This window comes from Chrysochloris asiatica, unplaced genomic scaffold, assembly GCF_000296735.1.
Source record: "Chrysochloris asiatica unplaced genomic scaffold, ChrAsi1.0 scaffold00098, whole genome shotgun sequence".
In the NCBI taxonomy this organism is placed as follows: domain Eukaryota; kingdom Metazoa; phylum Chordata; class Mammalia; order Afrosoricida; family Chrysochloridae; genus Chrysochloris; species Chrysochloris asiatica.
Genome location: NW_006408616.1, coordinates 7,624,635 through 7,642,814, shown reverse-complemented (window position 1 = coordinate 7,642,814; position 18,180 = coordinate 7,624,635). Strand labels below are relative to the sequence as shown.

Sequence of the window (18,180 nt, the reverse complement as noted above, 5' to 3'; positions counted from 1 at the left end):
TATATATAAAGTTCTGACTCATAGTGACCCTATTTCCAACTCATATTAACCCTGTTGCTGTTAAGTGCTGTTGAGTCAATTCTGACTCATAGTGAACTGGTATAGGGTTTCTGAGGAGCAGCTGGTGAGCTTGAACTGCTGACCTTGCAGTTCAAACCAACCTTGCAATCCAGCGCATTAACCTGCAGTGCCACACCAGGACTCCATATATCTGCAGGGTCACTATGATTCAGAACCATATTGACAGCACTTAACAAGAACAGCATTATATATACAGGGTTTCTGAGGAATGGCTTGGGGGTTTAAATTGCCAACCTCACAGTTAACAGTTCAGCACTATAGAGAGTCTCTATAGTTGGAAACGACTCAACAGCACTTAACAACAACTATGGGGACAGAGAGAGACAGTGATTGTATTCAGAATCAATATTGACTTTGATATTCAGTCTTTAAGCTTCTGCCTAGAACCCTCCTGTCTATTCAGAGTCTAGACTGTTCTTGCGATCTTGTTTTTAAATCTGTACTGCTTTGTGTTATGGTACTTATCATGCAAATAACAATCTTTTTATTGCATCTACATGCATCTGCTTCTCATACTACATTGTTAATGTTGTTAAGTGCTGTTGAGTCGTTTCCAACACATAGCAACCCTGTGTAGAGTTTACGAGGAGCAGCTGGTGAGCTTGAACTACCGACTTTACGATTCAAACCGACTTTGCAGTCCAATGCATTAACCCATAGCATCACACCAGAACTCCCATATTACATTGTTAGTATTGTTGTTTTTAAGTGCCATTAAGCTGGTTCTGACCCATAGGTACCTTGCATAGGGTTTCTTCAGAGCGACTTCTGAGCTTGATCCATCTACCTTGCGGTTTACACCGACTTTGCAGTTCAATACATTAACCCACAGCTCAATAAATTTACATTCTTCCAGATGAAAGCAAACAATTACAATGAAATACAAGTACTTTTAGGGTACCATATTTTTTCTTGATTTCTACTGTCCTATGATGTAATTTGTATATTGACTATAATACTGTTCTCAGTATTACATATTACATATGTATTTCCACATCTACCCAGCTCTGGGACTTCACTCGTTACATGTCTACATTCCATATTATACTAATAATTATTCATTAGAATTTATTTAGGGATTTGTAGATCTGCCTACTGAACTAGAACCAAAGTTGTATAAGATATTAATAATTGAGTCTATTTCTGTTCTTTCTGAAGGAAATATCTTTCAGCACTTTTGCTTGGAGCATTCTGGCATCAAAATAAGTATCAAAATAACTTTAGCTACGAAGTTTGCATATTTCTTAAATTCCCCTGATTACTGTTTTGGAATCCTCCAGATGTTCTATGGATGAATACTTTGGTTCAGTTTAATTACATTGAATTATCTTCTGAAATTAAAAGGGATTGTTTATCGAACTCTCCAGTGTTGCTTTCTATTGTTGACTGCTGGCAATTTTAAATTAAAATCATTATTCTTCATAATTCCCATACTTAAAGAGTTTAAAATTGCCTGCATCTTCCCCTGGGCTGATGTGAAGAGCATAACAGTTTATAATATAATGCATCTTGCCTGAGATTACTTTTCTTAAAACAAGACGGTTTTTTCTTCAGGTCATTATTTGAAAAATAGATTTAAATATATCTGCCAAAGCTTTACTTGTATTTTTAACTGCTTACCTTAGAGTTGACATGTATCAGCAATCTTTCTCCTGAAGGAGCCTTGTCAGTCTTTAGGTTTGATAATATCTTAGTCCTGGTTTCTGGCACAAACTTGGTTTTCTTTAATATTTTTTCTCTTCTAGAAAAAAAAGCTAATGTAGCTTTTTTTAGTTCCTCTTCCACCTTTGTGATTAAAAAAAAAAAAAAGACGTTTAATTATATTTCTAGCTTTTGAAATTTGTACCTCTCATCATTAAATTGTGCCATTAAATAGAAGGAAGATTTGTCTCATTGCTCACTGTTTGATCTCTAATCTCCTTTTGTGTAAACAGTTTCTATTTATCTTAGCCACTTGACATGTCTCCTCTCTTCTACAGTGACTTGACTTACATTTAGAATTGTAGTTTTAGCAGCCGCCTTTAGTGTTTTGCCAACAACATCTCAAATTCTGTTTCCTTTTTTATTTATGTAGGGTGGAAGTTGGACTGCTTTCATTTTCCTCTGGTGCTGTAGGATAAGCACTGATCTGTTAATTGCAAAGTTGGTGATTCAAACCCACCAGTCACTCCTCAGTAACCCTTTCCAGGGTCACCATGAGGTGGAATTGACTCAATGGCACTTAAGAGCATCTGCAGCATCATTCATTATGACAGCTAAGTGACAACCCTGGAGTCTGATTTAATATAGTATTTTGGAAGCTTTAGTGATTATACCCCATATTTTTTGCAGCTCAAAGAGACTACATTTAAAGTAATGTCAGCAGACCACAGAAACAAATGTTTAAGTAAGTTTTGGTGATTATGAATCATAGACATAAAAAGCAATTTTTAGTGTGGACTTTTTGTGTGTGTGTGGGAGGGGTAGTAGGAATAAGGAGTTAAGGTTAGGACTAGGACTAGTCTAGGCCTAGTACTTCATGCAATATTAAGATGTGGTTAGGACTAGGGTTAGTGTTAATGTTAGGTGCAAGGTTTGGGCTTGGGCTAGAAGTAGGGCTTGGTGTAGTTTTAGTGTTACTGTTAAGTTTATTTTTATTATTTATTTTATAATTTATTTTTCATACATGTATTTAAACATTTGGATGACTAGTTTGCAAAATATCTCTTAGGTCTTTTGAACATTTTCTTGTGCTCATTTTCTTCTAATTGATTTTGTTTCTTCTTTCTTTCTCTCTTTCTCTTTCTTTCATATATTGAGACTTGCTTTGTGGTCTAACATATGGTCTATTCTGGAGAATGTTCCATGTGCACTGGAAAAGAATGTACATTGTGTTGCGTGAAATGTTGCATGTATGGTTATGAATTCAAGCTGATTGATTGTGTTGTTTAGCTTTTCTTTGTCTTTGTTGAGTTTCCCTCTAGTTGTTTTGTCCAACAAAGGTGGTACATTAAAATCTCCTATTATTATTGTAAAGCTGTACATTTCTCTTTCAGATTCTGTTAGAGTCTAATTTATGTATTCTAAGGCTCTTTTGAAAGATGAACTACTTCCGAATATTTAGTCACTGAAAACCTTATGAGTAGCAGAGAAATACTATCAGATATAGTGTCAGGAAATGAGCCCCTCTGGTTGGAAGGCACTCAGATGCGACTGGGGAAGAGCTGCCTCCTCAAAATAGAGTTGACCCTGATAATGGGAATGTAGTAAAGCCCGTGATACCTTCATTTGCTGATGAGGCACAACTCAAGATGAAGAGAAACAGCTGTAAAATTCCTTTGAAAATTGGAACATGGAATGTACGAAGTATGAATCTGGGAAAATTGGAAGTTGTCAAAAATAAAATGGAATGCATAAACATTGATATTTTAGGTATTATGAGCTGAAATGGACTGGTTTTGGCCATTTTGAATTTGACAACCACATAGTTTACTATGCCGGGAAGGACAAATTGAAGGGGAATGCTGTTGCATTCATTGTCAAAAAAAACATATCTACATCAGTCATGAGGTACAACACTGTCTGTGATAGGATAATATCCATGCGCCTACAGGGAAGTCCAGTTAATACCACTATTATTCAAATTGACTTACCAACCACTAAAGCCAGTGAAGATGAAATAGAATAATTCTACCAACTTTTTCAACCTGAAATTGATCAAACATGCAATCAAGATGTATTGATCATTACTGGTGATTGGAATGCAAAGGTTGGGAGCAAAGAGGAAGGATCAGTAGTTCCAATTTAAGGCCTTGGTAATAGAAATGATGCTGGAGAATGCAGGATAGAATTCTGCAAAACCAATGATTTGTTCATTCCAAATACCTTCTTTAGACAGCATAAGAGAAGACTATACACATGGACCTCACCATATGGAATACATGGAAATCAAATCGACTACATCTGTGGAAGGAGATGATGGAAAAGCTCCATATCATCAGTAAAAATGAGGCCAGGGGCAGACTGTTGAACAGACCATCAATTACTCATATGCAAATTCAAGCTGAAGCTGAAGAAGATGAAAACAAGTCCACGAGATCCAAAATATGATCTTGACTATATATCCCACCTGAATTTAGAGATCATCTTTCAAGAAAGTGAAGCGGCACAGGAGGCACTCACTCATCTCTGCCAAGAAATTTGAAAGACAACTATCTGACCAATTGATTGGAAGAGATCCATATTTGTGCCCATTCCAAAGAGAGGTGACCCAATGGAATGCGGAAATCATCGGACAATCTCTTTGATATCCCATGCGAGTAAAGTTTTGCTAAAGGTAATACAGAGACGGCTACGATCATACATTGACAGAGAACTTCCAGAGGTTAAGCTGGATTCAGAAGAGGCCATGGAATGAGGGATATCATTGCTGATGTCCAATAGATCTTGCCTGAAAACAGAGACTACCAGAAAGATGTTTACCTATGCTTTATTGACTGCGCAAAGCCTTTTGATTGTGTGGATCATGACAAGCTGTGGATAACATTGTGAAGTATGAGTGTTATGGAACACTTAATTGTGCTCATGAGAAATCTGTACCTAGACCAAGAGGCAGTTGTTCAAACAGAACATGAGAACACTGAATGTTTTTAAATTAAGAAAGGTGCGCAACAAGGTTGTATTCTTTCACCATACTTATTCAACCTACATGCTGAGCAAATAATCAGAGAAGCTGGGTTGTATGAAGAAAAATGTGGCATCAGGATTGGAGGAAGACTGATTAACAAGCTGCGATATGCAGATGATCCAATCTTGCTTGCTGAAAGTGAAGAGGACTTAGAACATTTACTGATGAAGATCAAAGAGCACAGCCTTTGGTATGGATTACATCTCAATGTAAAGAAAACAGAAATCCTCACCACTGGACCAATAAACAACATTCTTATCAATGGAGAGAAGACTGAAGTTGTCAAGGACTTCATTCTTCTTTGATCAATTATCAACACTCACGGAAGCAGCAGTCAAGTGATCAAACAACGTATTGCATTAGGCAAATCTGCTGCATAAGACCTTTTTTAAGTGTTGAAGAGCAAAGATATCAGCTTGAGTACTAAGGTATTTTCAATAATCTCATATGCATGCTAAAGCTGGACAGTGAATAAGGAAGACGTTAGAAGAATTGATGACTTCAAGTTATGGTGTTGGAGGAGAATATTGAAAGTGCCATGGGCTGCCAAAAGAACCAATAGATCTGTTTTGGAAGAAGTGCAGCCAGAGTTCTCCTCAAACGCCAAGATGGCCAAACTTTGTCTCTCATACTTTGGACATATTGTCAGGAGGGAGCAGTCGTTGGAGAAGGATATCATGTTTGGTAAGGTGGAGGGTCAGAGAAAAAGAAGAAGACCCCAATGAGGTGGATTGGCCAAGTGGCAGCATCGATGGACTCAAGTGTGGCTACAGTAGTGAGGTTGGCCCAGGATTGGGCGGTGTTTCATTCTGCTGTGCATAAGGTCGCTATGGGTCGGTACTAACTCGATGGCACCTAACAACAACAACAACAACAAGGGTCTTTTTTTAGTACATATACATTTATAATGGTTATATCCTCTGGATTAGTTGACCCTTTAATCATTATATAGTTTCCTCTTTGTCTCCTATGCTAGCCTTTATTTCAAAGGTTATTTTATTAGAGTTAATATTCTACTCCAGGTCATTTTTAGTGCCATTAACTTGATATATGTTTTCCATCTTTTGACTTTTAGTCTATTTTGGTCTTTATAATTAAGGTGTGTCTCTCGCAGACAGCACAAAGAGACAGTACACTGAAGAGTCTTATATTCCTATATATTCTACTACAATGTGTATCTTGATTGGTGCATTCAATTCCTTATACTCAGTGTACTTATCAATAGGTATAAATGGATTACTGTCATTTTACTTACTGATACTGCTGGTTTCTTTATTCCACATAATTGTTTGCGCTGAGTTCATTTTGGGGTTGGATTTTGGGTGTGTATGTGTGATTTTCTTTGTTGCTGTTGTTTTAGAGTTTATTGAATTTTTATGAAACTCTCCTTTTTATTTTTTGAGGAGACAGTTTATTAACATTCTTTGAGGTTTCTCTGTAATTTATTAATTTCTTCCCAAGTTTAAAGAAGTCTACTCAGAATCTACTGATTTCCTCCTCATTTGGAAGTTATATAACTACACTATTCCCTGCTTTTACATTGTGATTGTTGTTGTTTTTACAAATTGGTATCTCTGGTTGCCTATTTTCAGACTTGTAGGTGTATTTTACTTTGAATACTTCTATATGTGCTGAGTTCTGGATGATATTGTGGTGTATTTTACTCTCAGATTGTTGTCTCCTGTTGTTGGTTCTTTGTCCAAAGAATTCCCATTGGTATTTTTTGTCAGAGTGGTCTGGTTTTATAAATTCTGGGTGGATGATGGCCAGTTTTTTTTATTCAGAGTTTTGTATATGTCATCCCATTGCCTTCTTGCCTGTATGGTTTCTGCTGAGAAATCACAGCTTAGTTTTACTGGTTCTCCTTTGTACGAAAATTTTTATTTTTACAGTACTGCTCTCGGGTTTCTTTCCTTGGTTTTGGCTTTAGCAAGTTTTATTATAATATGTCTTGGTGATTTTTTCTTTTTTTTAAAAGGCTATTGTGTTTGTGATTTGTTCAGTGTCTTGAATGCATATCTTCATACTTTACATGATGTTATGAAAGTTTTCTTCCAGCAGCTCTTTGTAACCTTTCTCTGTGGTTTTGTTTGTCTTTCCTCTTTGGAATTCCATTAACACATAAATTGTTCCTCTTGATAGTGTCACACATAATTCTTAGGCTTTTTTCGGATTTGTTTTGTTCTTTTTTTGCTGATAGTTTTCTGTTATTGCTAAGTGCCATTGAATCCATTCCAACTCACAGTTATGCTGAGTTACAAATGGTGGATTGAAACTACTGAACTCATTGTTCATACTGACCTTGTGGTCTAGTGCTTATCCTACAGTACCACACCAGGATTCTGTTCCTCTAGCAGGTAAATATTGAAAGATTTGTTTTCAGGCTCGCTAATTTGGCCTGTCATAGATTCAGTGCTACTCCTTTGCCCTTTCAGTGTATTGTCTATTTCTGAAATCTTAGTATTAAGATTTAAATCTGGAGTTATAAATATAAATCTTAAATAAATATAAATCTTTTAAGTAAATATAAATCTTTTGGACTTATATTTACTATTTTTGTATGGTTTGTAATATTTCATTTAGTTTGTGAGTTTGTTCTTATAATATTTTCCTAAAGTCATAAAATTTTGACTGTTTTCCCTGATTACATCTGTGGTTTTTGTGACCATTCTTTCGGTCTATCATTCTGTTGAATTCCTTATCAGATAGTCGCAATACCATTTCCAGTATTCTATTTTTTGGCTTTGTATTTTGGTCAATGTCTTGTTTCCTCATGTGAACTGAAGTTGTCTGTTGTCTCCAAGACATATGGTATCATTGTATTTATATTTAATCAACGCTTATATGTTTCTGTGTTTTTATGTGCTCACCCTCTGTCTCTTGGAGGGTGTGATAGAGACTATAGTATTGATTTTTTTTTAGAAATGTCATGGAGCAATAATCTGAGAGTCAACACTACTTCCTGGGATTGTCAGGATCACTCAAAGTGCTTAGTAATGGGTATAAACAGCTCATGCCCAGAGAGCAGGGAGGAAGTGGGAAGAGGAATCAGGGGAGATGGAACATAAAAATTTTTGAGTTTCAAAAGTTCACTTTAGAAAGGATAAATTTTTATTATTTTTTTTTCCCCTGTGAGACACAGAAAGGAAGGTAGAGAGCTTTGTGTGTGATACTGGAGAAAATGCTAAGGCCAAATTTCCATATTCTCAGTAAAATGAGAGAGGAGGTTACCTGCTAAAGTGATCTTCAAAATGGGAGCTTCAGGCTGGATATTGTTTGCATGGAAAGCAACAAAGAGGAGGAAGAATACAGAGTTTACAGAGGAGTGGGAGTGCTCAAAATTGACCATGTCATTCTCATTTCAAGTTTTTCATCAGAATTGTTTGACTAGGAAGGAAAGTATATGTTCTACCCCCACCCTGCTTGGATTGTACTAATTTTGTGGTTTGTCCTGGAACACAGTAGAAAAAACAAAACAAAAAACAAAAGAGCTGCTGACAAGTAAACTATACTGTTTGGCTTCGTGTATCTTTCTTAATTCCTGAGCAGAGACTGGTAAGAGCCAAACACGGACACAGGAGTTTAGGATGACATTAATTGAAAGTGCAATTTGTACATATTTTAAACCAAGGAAGTAATCAGACCCTACACTCTCTCCTACTACCACTCCCTTGTAACACATCATGTCTATTCTGATAATTTTGTGCTTTTTTTTTTTTTCCTTGCAGGAATCTTGGCTAAAATTATTTCTTCACCTTACCAGTCTTCCCCTGTCCATTCATACCTTGCTTATACTTAACTAGTTTTCATCTTTCAAGACCTTGGCTTTAACTTTACCTCCTTCATATGCTGTTTACTGCCTTAGCTGTTCTGCTCTCTGAATAGTGACTTCTGTGCAGTTCCAATCTTTATTTTTGTATTTTCTTATTTTCTTAAATGGGCTGTAATTTTCCTGTGGGAAAGAACATATCTTCTGTTTCTTATAAATCTATTCCTCATAAACTAATAAAAGGCAAGCTATTGTTAAGTGCCATCGAGTTGGTTCCGACCCACAGCAACCCTGTATAGGATTTCCAAGAAGTGGCTGGTGAGCAGGCATGTGCTAAGTGTTAATAAAATGTTTATGTATTCAGTCATTTATGATTGATGTTTTATTTTCCACTAGTTGCTATTCCTCTAGTTGATATTTAAATATTTATAATCTCTATACTTATGTTTTTCTGATGTTGCTACAGATAACAATCAATAGAGTTACTTTTTTTTTTTTTTTTTTAGTGGTTCAGGTATTCTTAATAAGCCTTATTAATTAAGTAAACAATTTAAAGGAATTTTCTTTTAAATGAACTCTTTATTATGAATTAGGTGAAGGTTTACAGAGCAGAATGATTTTCTATTCAATAATTCAGAACCATTTTGTTTTGGAAGGATTATTTTAAATTTAAGTTTTACTTTTGTTTCTTCATCTTCTTGGTTATGTACATACTCAGTTAGGCCCAAGTCATGGCTTTAAGGCTGTCGTGGTAAGCTGGCAGAGGATCCTTGGTTTAAGGTGTCCCTTCTTCCCCTATTTGAGATGTGTTTGGCTGTTATATGCTCCTTCATATCCCCCCCCCCCCGCATTTCATCTTTTATGATAAAATTTTACATCTTAGGCTTTGTATCTTTATCCCTTCCTATATAGACAACATGAAGCCATGGTATATTTGATATGTATAGTAAAGAGAAATGCTGTAATAAAAGTATAGGAGATAACTTCTTTTAAATTCAACTCACTCATTATTAGTAAAGCCACTTATCTTGTAAGCTGATTGTTATTAGCCTAGTGTAAATTATATTAATTTACAGGGAGAAGTCCTAGTGTGTCACTGTAAGATTAGCACTTGCAAACCACAAGGCTGGCAGTTCAACCCTGCCAGACACTCCTTGGAAACCCTATACAGAGTTGCTATGAGTCAGAACCAACTGGATGGTACTTGACAATAACAACAACAATTTGCAAGGACCCCAGGAGGTGCAATGATTAAGCGCGGTTTGAGTCCCCCAGCCACTCCATGGGAGAAAAGACCTGGCAATGTGCTCTCATAAAGATTACAGCTAAGAAAACCCTATGAGTCAGTTCTGCTCTGTTCTGTAAGGGCACTATCAATTGGAATTGGCCCCCCAGCACACCATACAACAGTGGTAATTTGAATGGCTCATTCAAGCCAAGGAACTTTTTAATGGTCAACAAATGCAAAAGAAAAATTAAGTTGAATAATAAGTTTATTACAAAGATATATATCTGACCTAGAAAAATGTATTTGTGTTTATTTCAGGAATCAAACATCTTAAGTCCAATGCAAGATGGAACAAAGAAACCTCAGATTGACAGCAATAAGAGTAACAACTACCGGATTGTTAAGGAGGTTAGCAGATATAAACTATTTTTGCATAGATTTTTATTTGCATGACATATAATTTTTAAAATATATTTTATTCAGTGTTTTTATTTGGTCTAACTAAATTTTTTTTTCTCCCCTTAAGATTTTGATTAGGCTAAGTAAACTCTGTGTACAAAACAAAAAGTGTCGAAATCAACATCAGCGGTTACTGAAAAACATGGGTGCACATTCAGTGGTGCTGGATCTTCTGCAGATACCCTATGAAAAGGTTCGTTCTCAGTTACTGTTTTCTTTACCTTTTCATTGTGACACCATCTCAAATGTATACAAAGTTCTAAAAACACTTTTTCCTCAGTGAAGTATTTGAGAAAAAGTTGCCAACCTGACACCCATCATCCATGACCACTTTAGTGTGTATGCATTTCCAACAGCAAGGACACTCTTCTACATAAACACACTGTAACCTTCCAGACCAGAAGAGAACATGACGCTTCACTGCACCTCATCTTCAAGCCCATTCAGGTTTCTCTCATTGTCCGAGCCATGTCTTATATGATAGATGGCTCTGATTCAGAGTCATGTGCTCTGTCTAGTTGTCACTCATGTCTATCTAAGTAAGTAAATCTCATTACTGTGATTTCCCTCATAACCTTGAGACTTGAAGCCTAAACCAGTTATTTTGAAGAATGTCTCCCAATTTTAATTTACTTTTTTATTTATTTTTGTAAGTTTGAACTTTTGGATTCTCATTTTATCCAATAGTTGATAATAGATTACTGTCACTGTTTATTCTGATTCTCAGATTACCCCACATTTGGCCAGTGGAACCACTTCATGCTGGCTGCTGGCTTCCTGTCCTCCTAATGTGTCCCCATCATTCTTTGAATACTTCCTTGCTTTCTGGCACGATAAAGTATTCCAAGTTCATCTTGTGTTCTCCAACTCTGGAATTAGCAATTTCTTCAAGAAGCTTCAGTTTCTTTTGGTGGAGAATGGTATTTCAAAGCAAAGTTTTGAGTTTTCAGTGTGCTTTTTGCTATTGGAATATTGCTACTCCCTAGCCCTTTAAATTGACAGAGCTGGGAAACATATGTATTATGTATATATGTGTACATCTATGTACACACATAAGCACACATATACAATTACATTACCTTTACTTTACTATCTGTATTATTGCAAACTATGGGCTCTTGCTGATGCCTCTAATTACAGCACCACAGAATTCTTTAGTTTTGCTTTTCCATGTTGTACCACTTTTCTGAAGGAGCTCTGGTAGCATAGTTGTTATGAATAAAGTGAATAAAGAATTTATTTATATGTGAATAAACCCGGAGCAGATAAAGCAAAAAGCAAAATACAAATGAAAATGAAAGACAAAGTAAATAGCCTAACTAGGGTACAGAGACATTGAAAAGAATAAAAATAAGGTGAAAAATATGTGTAGAGTAAATTTTACAGGGTCAGGAAGTGAGTGTGGAGGATGAAAAATGTAGAGACTAAAGAGATGTTGAGAGAACAGTGAAAGGGAGGTATACATGAAAGAGAAGGTTCTAGAAAGTGGGGCAAGTGAAGAAACAAAAAAGTGAAACAATCAGATATTAGACACACTAAGAAACAGAGAAACATGAGAAGCAAGAAGCAGGGAGAAACAGACAATGAGGATGATAGAGAGAGAGGAAGGGAAGACAGGAAGTATGGGGATACAGATGGGAGAAAGAAGCCACTATAGACACAAATGGGAAAACAATGGACAGTCAGAAAAATTGAGAGGCAATATGGGCTGTGAAATCAAGAGAATTAAAACAGTAGAGATGAGCAGATACAGGAGGAGAAATGAAGAGAAAGTGAAAAATAGATCTAGAAAACAGAGAGGGGGCAGTGGAAGGAAACTGGGAGAAGGAAGTTGTTGTTGTTACGTGCCATTGAGTTGGTTCCGACCCATAGCAAACCTCCACAGGGTTTCCGGAGTGACTGGTGAGCTTGAACCACCAACCTTGCAGTTCAAACCGACTGTGCAGTCTAGCGCATTAACCCGCAGTGCCACACCAGGACTCTTTGGAGAAGGATAGAAACAGAAAAGGCACAGAAAAAGCAGAACACAGAAAGAGTATGTCAGAGCAAAAAAAATAAGTGCAAAAGAAAGTATTATTGATAATATTTTTATTATGTTAATATATAAATACTATAGTTTTAAATCCTATTTTTATTGTTTCTCTGTTTTGTGTGCTACTTTATTACTTACAGAATGATGAAAAGATGAATGAAGTAATGAATCTAGCCCACACATTCCTACAGAATTTCTGTCGGGGAAATCCACAGAATCAAGTTCTTCTTCATAAACACCTGAATTTGTTTTTAACTCCTGGCGTAAGTATTTTAATGACTCCTATAAATAAATTTAAAGAATATTAGAGTAGAGTGTCCATCAGATTTGTTTAATAGCATTGATAATAAGAATTTAATAATTTTAATCACTTCATTTTGCCCTTGTAAAATGGAGTGAATTTTCTTTTCGCTAAGGAGCTCTGGTAGCATAGTGGTTATGAATTGGGCTGTGAACTGCAAGGTCAGCAGTTTGAAACTACCAGCTGTTCCGCAGGAGAAAGAGGCGGCTTTCTGCTCCCGTAAAAATGTATAGCCTTGGAAACACTGTACAGGGTTGCTATGAGTCAGAACCAACTCCACGGCACATAACAATGGAAACATTTAAAGAAACTTGAAAAATTACATCAATTTAACCTGAAAATGACAATTTCATTCATAAGTATGTATGTGGTTTAATGTAAGAAAAGAAATCTGGTTGAACAAAGGACTAACTATAATTCTATGAGTAAGATAAATATGGAAAACTCAAAGGTAGAGTTAATCCCTACTGGTTTTTAAAGTAAGGAGCCCTGGCGGTGCTGTAGGATAAGCACTGGACTGTTAATCACAAGGTTAGCAGTTCAAATCCACTAGTTGCTCCATGAAAGAAAGATGAAATTTTCTGCTCCTGTAAAGATTTACAGTCTTGAAAACCCTATCTAGGGTTTCAATGAGTTTGAATCAACTTGATGGTACTGGGTTTTTTTGGTTCTTTTTTCATCTTTTGTTTTTTTGTTGTTAGAGTGTTTACAAATACTAGTGAAGAAATAACTCTGAATAATAGATAGTTAAATGAATCTCAAGACTACTGTTGACAATATGATGAACTTAATGATAATAAGCTCCTTTTCCCAACTAAATTCCCTTGTGAGTTCAATTTTCTTTGGATAGTTAATGGTCACATTGAATTTTGTAGACTTACATAAAAACTCACTATGGCTTTGTATAAAATATGTAGCCTAAGTACTATAGAATAGAAAATTGATCTTGTCAGAATTACAAAGGCATGCTCCTCTGTATTCAGCTTCTTGAAGCAGAAACCATGAGGCACATCTTCATGAACAATTACCATCTGTGCAATGAAATTAGCGAAAGAGTTGTGCAACACTTTGTGCATTGCATTGAGACACATGGGCGCCACGTGGAGTACCTGAGGTTTTTGCAAACAATTGTAAAAGCAGATGGTAAATATGTGAAGAAATGCCAGGATATGGTAATGACAGAGGTAAGTTCTTCATTTGCATTTTACCAGCGTCACAGAAATGATATGCGCAAATATGTTTTTTGCTAACTTAGGATAAAAAATAAAAGTGTCCAACAATATAGTATGGATACTTTTTTGTAAAATTACAACAACTTAAGTCCAAATATATCTTGCTTCTCTCTAATGATGCAGTTCAGCTTATATGGATTTCATTATTTTCTAAAAAGAGTTTCTTTTTCTCTTTGATCCATAATGAATTTGTGTATTTTAAGCATGGATAAAATCTTTTTGGATCTTTAACATTATTTAGCAATGGAAGGCAAAATTTTCTGTTTTTAAGTGTTCCGTATTAAAACATAGACATGTAAACTCTACTTTTGTAGGCCATTAGTACTTGTTCTGAAATATATACAGTATATATACTCATATTTTCAGCAGACTTTAAAAAGAATCAAACAAATAAATAGAAACTACTTTTTAGCAGATTCAAAATGCTTACTGATTAAAGACTGCAGCTTTCAGTATCGATTGCACCTAAATGTAAAGAAAACAAAAATCCTCACAACTGGATCAGTAAATAATGTCATGATGAATGAAGAAAAGATTGAAGTTGTCAAAGGCTTAATTTTGCCTGGATCAACAATCAACATTCATGGAGGCAGCAGTCAAGAAATCAAGTGATGTATTACATTTGGCAAATCTACAAAAATACCTTTTAATTGTTGGAGAAAGATATCAGTTTGAGGTTTAAGCTGAGCCTGACCTAAACCATGGTATTTTCAGTAGCCTCATATGCATGTGAAAGTTGGACAATGAATAAGAAGACTATAGAAGAATAGATGCATTTGAATTATGGTATTGGAGAAGAATATTAGAATTTATCTTAGACTGCCAGAAGAATAAACAAATCTGTTTTCATCCACAATGCTCCCTAGAAGTCAGGATGGCAAGACTGTCTCTCATACTTCAGACTTATTATCAAGAGGCCCAGTCATTGGAGAAGACATCAAATTTGGTCAGCAAAAAAAAGAGGAAAACCCCCAAAGAGACAGATTGACATAATGGCAGCAGCAATTGGCTCAAACATAACAGTTACGAAGGTGGTGAAGGTATTTCGTTCTGCTTTGTATGGAGTTGCTATGAGTTGGAATCAGCTTGGTGGCACCTACTATTAACAATAGTGATTTAGTATGACTTGTTGAAATTTAGATATTTATAGAAAGTCCCAAACTAAAGAGAAATAAATGGATAAAGTGCTTCATTTTATTTTGATCGTTCTTGTTTGAAGTTAGATGTTGAAATTTATCAGAAAGTTATATTTAGGAACTAAGTGAGATACTTTTCAGAACTACCAGTGCTTTGAACCCATTTGGGTAAGTCACTGCTTCTATGACTCATGGTGCTTTTGTTGACTGGGTGGATTGTGTCAGCTCCATTCAGGGCTGGCTACCAAACAGTTATCTAGTAGATTATATTGATTTCAGGGATTTTCATGATTACATACTTTAGATTGAACCCTAGTGTGGCGCTGTAGGATAAGCACTAGACTGCTCTACAATTCAAACCCACCAGTCATTCTTGGAAACCTTATACAGGGTCACTTTGAGTTGGAACCGACTTGACGGCACACAACAACAACAATGGTAACAACAACATACCTTAGATTTAGAAAAGAGGAGGATATCTATATTGATACAACACAGTCCTACCTGCTTCATAGAAATCTTAAAATTATATCTTTGATGCAAACACACCTATGAATGTGGTGGAGAATACAAGGAGCAAAATGATGAAAATGCCTTAGACATTGCCAAACATCTTGAGGCAATGAGTTGCTGGGCTTGTGGGCTTAGGACCATAGTCTCATGAGACACCATAGTCAACTGGAGTAATACAGTCTACAAAGTCTACAGTTCTACATCCTACTTTGGTGAGTAGCGACTGGGATCTTAAAACTCCTGAGTGGTCATCTAAGGTGCAACTATTGGTCTTTCCATGTGTGGAAAAGTGAAGAGTGATAAAACTGAAGATGCTTGAAATCTACTAGTCCAATGGACTAATGAAACATGTGAACATCAGTCTTCACGATTCTGTGGCCAGAAGAGCTACATGGTACCCACCACCACTACCAATTGCTCTGAAAGGAATCACATAAGGTCCTAGTGGGGAGAATGTGGAACAAAATGCAAAATGACAAAAAAAAAAGACTGGGGACTCATTCTTCTGGTCAATTTTTAGCCAAGCAGTAGATGGGGTCACAAGTAAGTAAGGTGTGCTCACTGTGGGATTGTCAACCATTCAAGATCAAAAGGGCAACATTTACTTAAGGACAAAGTTCAGAAAAGTTGGAAAGGAGGTTGGAATGGAAGTAAGAAATAGAGTCGATGTGGAATTACTATAGTTGCACGGAGGGGACTGTAGTCATTGAAATGAAGCAAAGTATATGTGTTGTTGAATGTAAACTGATGTCTACTTTGTAAACCTTCACTCAATTCACAAGAAAAAGTACCCCCACAAATAAAAATCAAGAATCTTAGCATTAATTCAGTTTAAAGCCTTGGCGTTTTAAATTTAAATTCCTTTTAAACATTTTAAGTTTGAAATTTGCTTTTTTCTTATGAGCTTTTAAATTCATATTAGTTTTTCATTGCCCAGAAAATTGGGACATAATTTAATTTTTTAATTTAGAATTTCCAAGGAAAGAATTAAAATCTGAAAGCCTAAAATATTTAAGCCAGTCCTGGTGTGGATAAGCACTGTACTACTAACCACAATGTCAGCAATTCAAACCCACCAGCCCCTTCTTGGAAACCCTATACAGGATTGTTATAAGTTGCAACTTCTTAACAGCACTTAACAACAACAACAATTGACTTATTAAATGAAGTGCTTATATGTGCAAATAAATGTTTGCCTTCTTACATTACTTCTCTATATCATATGCCATTTTTGACACATGTAATCTCTCAAAAAAGCTTTCTATTTAAAGTATATTATCAATTTAAATATAGAAAACACTGTACTGTGCCTACCAAAATTTTCACTTTGGGATTAAAATATTGGTACTGGTGATAGAAAAAGCAATAAGACATTATTGAGTTAGGGGTTTAAAACTGCAACCTGCTATAATTCTCCACTATGATTATATGAACAAAATGGAAAGGAAAATTTATATCCTATAAATCTCTACTTATTCATTTATTTTTCTTTCTTTTCAAAATGTCTTCTTTTTCTTCTCATTTATCCCATGGATTCTCCTACCTCCATTCTTAACTGATACTATCATGACAAAGAAATTCCTAGATTTTGTAGCATTGAGCTCAATATGGTTTTTTACTTCTTCAGTCACTATTGAAATATGATGTTGTTATGTGCCGTTGAGTCAGTTCTGACTCATAGCAACTCTGTATACGGACGGTTTCTGAGGAGCAACTTGTGGATTTGAACCACCAACCTTGTGATTCAAACTCACCTTGCAGTCCAGTACTTTATCCCACAGTGCCACACCAGATCTTTTATTCTGCTTTTTATGTTCAGACTCAGACAAAGTAGTGATGAATAGAAGCAACATACTTTCTCTGATAGAACTACTGATTTTGGCAAAACAGGGAGTACAGTGACTGAGTGGGTAAAGCATTATACTAAAAACTCTAGGGTCAGCGGTTCAAACTAACCAGCCACTCTGCAAGAGAAATATGAGGCTTTCTGCTCCTGCAAAGATTTAAAGTCTCAGAAACTCTATACAGGGTCACTGTGATTCGGAACTGACTCAAAGCCAATTTAACAATAATAGCAACAGTACTTGAGTTACAGTATTTCTCATACTTTGGCATGAGAAATTAGAAGTAGAGGAAATAATGTTATTATTTTGGAGTTTAATTTCAGTGAGTCACTCACATATGCAATTCATTATCATGGATACCATTTATGTCTTGCCCCTACCAACATCTTCCATAGCTCCCTGACTGCTTTTGATAACATTCCTAACTGATCACTTGGCATGTGACTATTGCCTTTTTGACTCTTTTTGCCATCCTGTCTTGACATAAACAGCTTTAGTAATATTATCTATGTTTTTAAGAGAGATGATTGTGTTTTCAGATAGACTAAGTCTTTGGCAATAACTGTGAGGATAAACATTTGCATTACTATGTAATTTTTTTTTTTTTAAAATCATTTCAGTTGATAAATGGAGGGGAAGATGTTCTGATATTTTACAATGATCGAGCATCGTTTCCCATCCTTCTCCATATGATGTGTTCAGAGAGAGACCGAGGCGACGAGAGTGGACCCTTAGCCTACCACATCACACTTGTGGAATTGCTGGCGGCCTGCACAGAGGGGAAAAATGTTTATACTGAAATCAAATGTAATTCCCTTCTGCCCCTAGATGACATAGTCAGGGTGGTGACCAATGATGACTGCATCCCTGAGGTAGGTCTTTCAAAAGCTAGCAACTGGAAGATTATTATTTCTTTAAA

General features: G+C 35.9%; 1 protein-coding gene across 1 annotated transcript in view; it reads left to right on the top strand.

The window, feature by feature from the left end:
- Positions 1–18,180, top strand: part of ITPR2 (inositol 1,4,5-trisphosphate receptor, type 2) — a 707,773-nt gene that overhangs the window by 323,879 nt on the left and 365,714 nt on the right. Inside the window, exons 25-29 of the mRNA XM_006866982.1 lie at positions 10,063–10,152; positions 10,271–10,396; positions 12,376–12,498; positions 13,520–13,720; positions 17,882–18,133. Coding sequence (XP_006867044.1) covers positions 10,063–10,152; positions 10,271–10,396; positions 12,376–12,498; positions 13,520–13,720; positions 17,882–18,133 — 792 coding nt within the window. The remainder of the gene's footprint in view (positions 1–10,062; positions 10,153–10,270; positions 10,397–12,375; positions 12,499–13,519; positions 13,721–17,881; positions 18,134–18,180) is intronic.